The following is a 9,827-nucleotide window of genomic DNA, read 5'->3' on the forward strand; positions in this document are numbered from 1 at the left end:
TATTCACTTGTAGAACTAATATTTGTGCTTACTATTTAATTAATACTGTGCAACAGGCATTTATTTTTGTGTGTTTTTCATTGTGGCTGGTTAATCCTTCTGCATGTTTCTGTTTTTTTCCGACTGTTGACATTTTGTATTTTTTTATCAGATTTGTTTTACTACCTTTTTGTATTATACTTTTTTCCCAATTTAAAAAATTGGGAAATTACCAAGAGATAATGGAAAGATCCTCTACACGTTACAAAACACAAAACAAATGTTAAATATTTTTTTTATTATATGTCTAATTGCATTCAAATGCTTTCAGCTATATTTTTTGGCATCCTTTCCTGCAAGTAGTATTAAAACCTGAATTAAGTAACAAATCTAAGAACAGGCTTTTATTTTCTTTTTAATGCAACTTCAAGCTATTTATAGAAAGTGCTTAACATTTAAGGCCACTGAATTTAGAACTTTCCAAACTAAACTGAAAATTACCTAACTGCAGGATGAAAGTAATAGTATTTATGTGATTTCCTCTGTTTACCCTTAACTTTGCATCTACCCAGACCAAGAAAAAAGACTTAGTAAGACCTGACAACTAAAAAAGAAATTAACTTTTCATTTAGAATGATTATATGCTTTAATTACATAACCATGTTTTAGATTTTCATTCAACTATTTCATCTTCTCCTGATACTTATATTTCCCCTGTAAATCCATGCAGATGCTCATGAAACTGAACTAGGTCATTGTGGAAAACAAATTGATGTGCAGAATTTGGTTTAAAGCCTACTGCTTTGAAGCCTATTACACAAAATAGTGATCTCAACATTTTTGATTATTCACTGCTATTGTTAAGCACTCCCAAAATAAATATACTGATATACTGATATTATAAATGATATATTGATAAAAGTTATGATACCCAGTATACTTATGATCAGGTACAGTATAAAACAAAAATAGAAACTATAAAGATAAATTGAGAAATATAAATAGAAGTTTTGATATTTTCTTCCAGTATCCCAAGGGAGTGTTCTGTACACTCCATACTAACAAAGTATAGAACCATACTCATATTTGCAGACAGGTTTTGGGGGGTTCATTTTAAAATGAATACCAAGGCCTTTGGTGATAGTAGGACAAAAAAAATTATAATTGTAAACTTGTATAATAAATGACAAGGTAGAAATCACTCACAAAATATATGATCTATAAGTCATATACTCTTAGAGGTCAAAAGTTAATGCAAACATTTCCACATATCAGTGCTAGAGATTTTATAGTTTTGACTTCTTAACAAAGACAGATTGTACTTTGGGACATACCAACTCAAAATCGCCCTTAATCTACCTATACTTATATTTCATTCAAGGTGTTAGATGGGTTGAAGTACCAGGAAGTCTGTGTGGCATAGAGTACTATATATGTTAACTGCTGTCCTCATCGTCATCAAAGTTATGATGATCAACCGTATATAAACCATATATCAATAATCAACCATGTGTAAATAATACACAAAGTGTTTAAGGAAATTTTATACCGTTATTTTGGAGATGATGCAGAAAAGAAGTGTCTAATGTTATCTTTAGTTCTGATCCTTCTTAGAAAATAATGTCTACTCCAAAAAAGGTAAAGACCCAATTAGCAGAAACTTAAACGGCCAAAATTTTCTTTTATCTTAGTCAAATTCTTTTCCCTCTCAATTTATCTTTTATAATTAGCCTTTTATTTCATTCATTCAGTAAATTTTTATATATATTATATACCAGTTACAATTGTCAGTGATAGATATAGTTTGGTAAATAAGCCAGATAAGGTTTCTGTAACTGTGAATCTTATTTTCCACTAGGGAAGGACAGTTATTCATGCAACAAACCAGAAAACAAGCAAACAAGATAATGTTAGATTGTGTTAAATGCTTAGAAGATAGTTATGAATGAATACTGTGTACATTTTATTTAAGTCCTTAGTTTTCCCTTCCTGAGATATGTGTTATATTTTTGCTTTAGCATATTTCTTTTCTGAGTAGAATCCTAATTTCCTTTACTTTCCTACTGATTATTGGTTTTAGTACAAATAAGGATAACAGTGTATTCTTGACATGTTTTATAAGAAACTAAACTCAGTGTAGAAGTAAAATTTTAGATTTTATCCATCAATCACCCTATTTTATCTCGTGCCTAAAGGCTACAGTTACCTAGAATGTTTAAGTCATTTGGCACCTGAAATCCTTATTTTCTTTTGTAAAAACTGGCCAACAAACTGTAAAACTTCTTTTTTTTTTTTTTTAAATTTTATTTATTTATTTGAGAGAGAATGAGATAGAGAGAGAGCATGAGAGGGGGGAGGGTCAGAGGGAGAAGCAGACTTCCTGCTGAGCAAGGAGCCCAATGCGGGACTTGATCCTGGGACTCCAGGATCATGACCTGAGCCGAAGGCAGTCGCTTAACCAACTGAGCCACCCAGGCGCCCTGTAACACTTCTTTTTATTTATTTGAGAGAGAGTGAGAGAGTGTGAGCACAAGTAGGGAGAGGGGCAGAGGGAGAAGGAGAAACAGATGCCCTGCTGGGTAGGGAGCCTGATGCGGGGCCCAATCCCAGGACCCCAGGATTATGACCCGAGCCAAAGGCAGATGCTTAACTGAATGAACCACCCAGGCACCCCTATAACACTTTTAAGTTGTTTTGAATTAATGGGAAATTTGGTATTAAAGACTCTAGATTGATAGATTAATAAACATGTTCAGTTATGTATCATTAAGATAATCATTTCATATTTAATTTGTTGCCTCTAATTGCAGGTAGAATCTTTTCAAATATATCATTAGTATTATATGGCACAGCTCTCTTTCTTGAGCTCTTCTACTCTCATATCTGGAGAGTGTACTTTATGCTTTAGTAAACTTTCCCACTTGTGTTACTAAAAATATATATATATATCATTAATATTATATTAAGTGTTTGTTTCTTTGTTAAATATTAGATCTCTGATTTCAACTCTTAATTTATCAGAAACGTTTATCTATGTTTAAAGACTCACATTCTAATCAATTTAGATAAGAATCCCTCTCTAGGCCTGATTCTTAATCTCTTTGAGGTCACAGATTCCCTTAAGAATGTAATAAGAATAAAAAGACAAAAAGGAATAAGAATATGGGACCTCTGGGCGCCTAGGTGGCTCAGTTGGCTAAGCGCCTGCTTCTGCTCAGGTCCTGGTCCCTGGGATCGAGCCCTGCCTCTGGCCCCCTGCTCAGCAGAGAGCCTGCTTCTCCCTCTGCCCCTCCCCTCTTTCTGTGCTCTCTCTCTCTCAAAAATAAATAAAATCTTAAAAAAAAAAAAAAGAATATGGAACCTCATCACAGAAATGTTGACATACGTATAGTCACACATTTTGAAGACAATTTTAGAGGGTTTGCAGACTCCCCCATTCTTGTCCCCTTGACTTAGAGGAACTGGCCTGTAGTAATGGAGTTCATAGGCTTGTGTATATTATTAAGATTAACATATTACTTTGTTGTTTTCTGTTAGGCTTACCTCATTTTTCTTCTGGTATTTTCCGCTGCTGGGGAAGGGATACTTTTATTGCACTGAGAGGTCTACTGCTGATTACTGGACGCTATTTAGAGGCCAGGTAGGAGATCTCTAAAAAGTTGCAATGCAAGTTTATATCTAAATGTTTTTCACATGCTCTTCAAACTTTCTTTCTTACCATCTACTCGTAACATTTGGGAGGTATGTTTTCCTTAAGTGTTTTTTTTTTTACATGTTCATTTAATAAGATCATAGAATTTCAAAGGAGTGAATATCTTTGAAGTTATTATATTCTAGTCCTTCATGTTACAAGTCAGATTATCTTCAGCATTTGCTAATTGATCTCAGTAAAAATAAAAAATGTGTAACCATGTTACTAACATCACTCACTAAAGAGTAAAATTTCTATGCCCAAATTAAGTTTAAGAATTTAGATGAGGGTGCCTGGGTGGCTCAGTTGGTTGGGCGACTGCCTTCGGCTCAGGTCATGATCCTGGAGTCCCGGGATCGAGTCCCGCATCGGGCTCCCTGCTCGGCAGGGAGTCTGCTTCTCCCTCTGACCCTCCCCCCTCATGTGCTCTCTCTCTCTCATTCTCTCTCTCAAATAAATAATAAAATCTTTAAAAAAAAAAAAAAAAGAATTTAGATGAACTTTTAGGTAAAATTTGAATTCTATCATTTTTTTCCTTCTATAATGAAGACTGAGTCCTGTAGAAAGAATTATAGTATCAGGTTTTCCTCTAAGTGTTGTGAGGCCTTGTAACCTCCAGTTGTGTCTTTTAGTCCTAAAATAATGTTTCCTCATGTCACAATAATATGAATGAAATTGTCAAAGGTAGAAAAGAGAAGCCGTACAGCAGTGCCACTCAAATCAACATAAATCAGTTCCACAGATCAGCGGTGTCACCATCACCTGAGAACTTGCAAGAAATGCAAATTCTTGGTCCTTATGCTGGACCTCTGAATGTGGGGATGGAGAGGGTAGAGTAGCAGATGGAAATCTGTGTTTCCACAAGGGCTCCAGGTGGTCTTCAGCAGCCCAAGGCTAGCATTTGACAGCACTGCTCTACAAGTTAAAACTTTCAGCAGAAAAAGCATTTATGTGATACTTTGTTTTGATGTCATTCAAAAAAACTGAAGTTTGCCTCTTCAAATGACAAAAGTTCTGGTTTTGGTCTTTTTAAAATTGAAAATTTCTTTTTTAGATTGAAGATTTCTAAGTGGGCATCTGAAATGTATTACATTCTTCCCTATTACCTAATACAATAAGACCTTTTCTTATTCACTTAAGAGACCGTTGTGAGGCTGTAGAAATTTGGGAGGCTATTTGCTTTTTCCTTAAATGTTCCTAAATGACTATGATTAAGAAGTAGGAAATGGAACATCAGGATTCAGCACAGTGTAGTGGTTAAGTACTTGGGTTTGGGCCAGACTGCCAGGTTCTTTTTTTTTTTTTTTTTTTTTTAATTCTTATGTTAATCCCCATACATTACATCATTAGTTTTAGATGAACAGACTGCCAGGTTCTAATCCTGGTTCCAAACTACCAACTGACATTATTTATCCTCTTTGTACTCTATAAAATGGTGATAGTACTTACCTTACAGGGTTTTTCTAAGGATTTCTTTTTAAGATTTTATTTTTTGAGGGTGCCTGGGTGGCTCAGTCCGTTAAGAATCTGACTTCGGCTCAGGTCATGATCTCAGTGTCTGGGATCAAGCCCTGTGTAGGGCTTCATGCTCAGCAGGGAGTTTTCTTGTCCCTCTGCCACTCCCCCTATTCATGCTCACTCACACGCGTGCGTGTGCTTTCTCTCTCAAATAAATAAATAAAATCTTTTAAAAAAAAAAGATTTTATTTTTTTAAGTAATCTCTTCACCCAACGTGGGGCTCGAACCTACAACTCTAAGATCAAGAGTCACATGCTCCACCAGCTGAGTCAGCCAGGCGTCCCTAGTGAGGATTAAATGAATGTCTAGAACAGTGTCTGTCACATGCTTAGCATTACATAAATATTAGTTTTTAAAATCATTATTATTATTTTCCTTGTTATCTGGGCTCCCAATTATCACTTTTATATGCTATCAACAATTGTGCTTCTTAATTTTACATATGACTATCTAGATCAGGGGTCAGAGAAATATGGCCTATCTATCACCTGTTTTATATGACCTTGGAGCAAAGAATGGTTTTTACCATTTTAAACAGTCATTTAAAAAGAAGAAGAATACATGACTGGGACCATATATATGGCCAACAAGGCCTAAAATATTTACTATCTGGTCCTTTGCAGAAAAAGTTTGCCAACCCCGATTTAGATGATTCCGAGAGGATAATGTATTTGTTAAGGTAGTGCTAGCTGTTATAAATTATAAATTCTTATATTTCAATGGTTTTTCACAAATGAAATTTATTTCTTGCTTCTGGTCCAAAATGGGTGTTCAGGAGGCAGCTTTCCACATAGTGATTCAGGGATATAGGCTCCTTCATCTTGAGAATCGACCATCTCCTAGGGCCTCTGAGTACTACTCTCCAGTCAGCTGGCAGAGAGGGAAAGAGTGTGGGGAAAATACACCTGTTCCATGCACTTAACATACATCAGGTCCATTCACCTTCTTGCCTTAGAAACCAGTAATCTGGCCACAGCCAGCTGAAAAGTAGGTTGAGGCATGTAGGAAAGCCATTTTGGTGGACACATGGCTATCTGTACCACAGAGAGTTCTACTTCCTCCTTCTGCAGAGATATTCACGGACAGAGGTCTTTTTATTCAAGTTTCAAGTGTATGACATTGTTCTGGATGGTTACGATTGCCGCATTCTCACCTTTTATTAATTGGAAGTGTCACTATCCATACTAACACTTGTACTGCAGAATACAAGAAAGGCTTTTATTGCACTGTTTTTTAAGAGATGGGCATTAAACTGAGATACAAAATTAATTAAATTTCTAAATGGTTTAGCCAAAAAGCACTGAGGCCTAGACATTTTAAATGACTTTTCCTAGACATACAGATGGCAATGTGAGGTTTTAAACCCCAGTCTTAGTTTCATGCCCCTTTTAGAAATGCCATCCCATCTTATGAAGTTGTCATTTGGTATATGATAGTACAATAATACTTAAAAGATTAAGTGTTCTCTACCAGTTTTTGAAAATAAATCATGATTTTCAAGGTCAGCTTTTGCCCTTTTTTTATGTATTTGCTTTGGTATTTAAAATAATAAAGTTCATGTCATATTTACTTAGATTTTGAAATACCACAGATTTCAAAAGTAGAATCTAGAGCTAGAAGGAACCCTAAAAGCCAGTCCAATACCTAAATCCACAGATGAAAAAACTATCCCAATGAGGGTAAGCCACACAGATTGTCAGAGAAAAAGCCAAGACTAGGATTAAGGTTTCAAGATTTTAATTCAGTGCTTAATCTCTCATATTATGACCACTTTCTACATGAAAATTCAAAGAAATAGGGACAAGAGAGAAAATGCATCTGAAATAATAGTCAGAAAAAGGGACTTAAATCTTTTAAGTGATTGTTTTCATGTCAAATGATCCACTTAATTCTGTTGTTTTAGGAATATTATTTTAGCATTTGCTGGTACCCTAAGACACGGTCTCATTCCTAATCTCCTGGGTGAAGGAACTTATGCCAGATACAATTGCCGGGATGCTGTGTGGTGGTGGCTACAGTGTATTCAGGATTACTGTAAAATGGTTCCAAATGGCCTAGACATTCTCAAGTGCCCAGTTTCCAGAATGTATCCTACAGATGATTCTGTTCCTTTGTCTGCCGGCACACTGGTAACAATCCTCTTCAAACAATTTTTTTTCTGAAAAATAACTTTTAGCTTCTAATATAAAAATGTATGTAATAAAGAATCCAAATCTGAAAAATTCAAGTATTGGTATATGTTTTAGCACCTGCTTAGTTCTATGAGCAATTGCAGAGATAAGACTTGCTTCTTGCTTAAAGAACTTGCAATATGATAGAAGAGATGATATGTACATAATATGGCCATTGTAAAAGGAGGTGTATGGGAAATGCTGTGCGTAGAAGGGAGAGAGATAATCCAGTAGGTGGTTCTCAGGGAGGACTTCATAAAGTAGCTGAAATTTCACCCAAACTGAACCTTAAAGGTGAGTAGGATTTCAGCAGAGATGAGGGAAGTTGTGGGAAGACCTTAGAGGTGAAAGGAAAATAAAGTGCAGGGTGGATTGAAGCACAGGTTAGGACATACTGCTTAGTCTAGTTTGGCTTTTTGTGGAGGGTACCTGCCGGGTAGTAAGAGTAGGTGAGAAAGGGTGAACCAGGTTGTGGAGAGCCTGATCACCAATCCAGGTAGTCCAGAGTTTATCCTGTGAACAGTGCAGAATAAATAAACATTTTGAGTGGTTTTCTTCCCAGTCAATAATGCACAATGATACTGTACTTTTGCCACTTCTGAACTACCTTTACATTATAGTTTGTTTGGTATGTGACTGTGGAGGACTTCTAAACCACCTTAGAGTTAGCAGAGATCTATGTCCCCATGATGTTTTTATTATGAAATATTCAAAGAACATTTCTCAAAAAACGTTTTTACCTAAAGTATCACTTCAGTGTGTAATTTATCCCCATTACTATATATGTGGATGAGTAAGAACAGCGGTGCCAATTTAAAGTTTAGATCTCTGTTTAAGATAGATACATTTATTACCTGCACAATTCACTCTAATAGAAATTATACACAAGAATTTTCACAAGAATCATTTTCACATGTCAGCAAAATTATAAACTATTTCATGTCACAGACATGAATAGTCAAAACTACAATATGTTAAATATTCGTATGCCAAAGGCTGACCGTACGATTCGGTGTATAGGAGCTCCTTCTTTCCCCAGTCTCTGATCCCCATTTCTTCCCCAAAGGACAATATATGTTTCACAAAACCTCAGTTGTGGGATTTGAGAGAAGGTAAGAAAAATGTCATTTCTAACAGAAATAATATCCATTATGTCTCAAACAGGATCAACCATTGTTTGAAGTAATACAGGAAGTAATGCAAAGACACATGCAGGGCATACAATTCCGAGAAAGGAATGCTGGTCCACAGATAGATCGAAACATGAAGGATGAAGGTACATAACTTTACATAGTAAAGATTTACTGATGAGGTGGAATATAGCCCTGTAATTGTTCATGTATTTGACAAATATTTTATTTGTGTGTAAAACTTCATACCATAACAATGAAAAAGATTAACACAGTTCCTGATCTTACCGGTTTAGTTTGAGTTTCTAGAGGAAAGATAAAATTTTATATATTTTGTCAGCCAGTTTGAGAGGTAATTTCGGTGGTTGCATTTATAATTATAAAAACAAATAAGTGCTTACTATGTGCTAGGCATTATGCTAACAATTTACCTATGTTATTCCCATTTATACTCCCAAGAACATTGGGGATGAGTTGTATTGTTCCCGTTTGTACTGATAAGATGACTGAAGCAGAGTAGCTTGCCTAGAGTCACACAGCTACTAAGTGGCAGAGCTAAGATTTCATCTACAATCTGTCTCTTTAACTTGGACTCTTACAAAATTCTTTTTGTAAAAAGTTTCATCTACAGAGTTAAAATAGATTTACTTTTTTAACCTCTTAGAACTTTGTCATATTCCTATTTTTATGGCATACTGTCATCACCAGCCAGTGCAAGGCTAATGATAATTTATTTTATTACCCTTTAGAGACTTTACATACAAGAAGTGATGCAAAGGCATATGCAGGGCATTTCTGTGTACTTATTTATGTTCTGTAAAACATATACTGTTTTATGTGCATGTAGATTTTTTTTAAGTTCTTAATGTTGAAAGAATTGGAGACTGATAGAAAGTTGCAAAAATGGATCGCCTGGGTGGCTCAGTCAGTTAAGTGTCCTACTCTTGATCTCAGCTCAGGTCTTGATCTCAGGGTTGTGAGTTTGGGCTCCGGGCTGAGTGTGGAGCCTACTAAAAAAAAAAAAGTTGCAAAAATGATACATAAGAGTATCCTGAAGCCTTCATCTAGCTTCCCCAATAAGGATATCTTACCCCTTACTGTATCTACATCTTACTGTAGTACAGTATCAAAATCGGAAACTGACACTAGTTTAATACTGTTAACTAGACTATAGACCATATTCAGTTTTAACTATTTTTACATTAACTCATTTGTGTGTGAACATATGTGTGTGTGGTTCTGTGTAATTTTGCCCATGTATAGCTTCATGTAACCACCACCACAATCAGGATACTGAACTGTTCAATCACCACAGAGGTCTTCCTTGTGCTACCCCT

The 9,827-nt window shown here is 35.6% G+C and overlaps 1 protein-coding gene across 1 annotated transcript in view; it reads left to right on the plus strand.

Moving 5' to 3' along the window:
- AGL (amylo-alpha-1,6-glucosidase and 4-alpha-glucanotransferase) overlaps window positions 1-9,384 on the plus strand; it is a 54,751-nt gene extending 45,367 nt beyond the window's left edge. Inside the window, exons 23-25 of the mRNA XM_081817100.1 lie at window positions 3,517-3,619; window positions 7,093-7,318; window positions 8,525-9,384. Coding sequence (XP_081673226.1) covers window positions 3,517-3,619; window positions 7,093-7,318; window positions 8,525-8,644 — 449 coding nt within the window. The 3' untranslated portion in view covers window positions 8,645-9,384. The remainder of the gene's footprint in view (window positions 1-3,516; window positions 3,620-7,092; window positions 7,319-8,524) is intronic.
- The last annotated feature ends 443 nt before the right edge of the window (window positions 9,385-9,827 follow it).

The sequence above is a fragment of the Leptonychotes weddellii genome, chromosome 4 (assembly GCF_054177405.1).
Source record: "Leptonychotes weddellii isolate Sample4059 chromosome 4, ASM5417740v2, whole genome shotgun sequence".
NCBI lineage: Eukaryota > Metazoa > Chordata > Mammalia > Carnivora > Phocidae > Leptonychotes > Leptonychotes weddellii.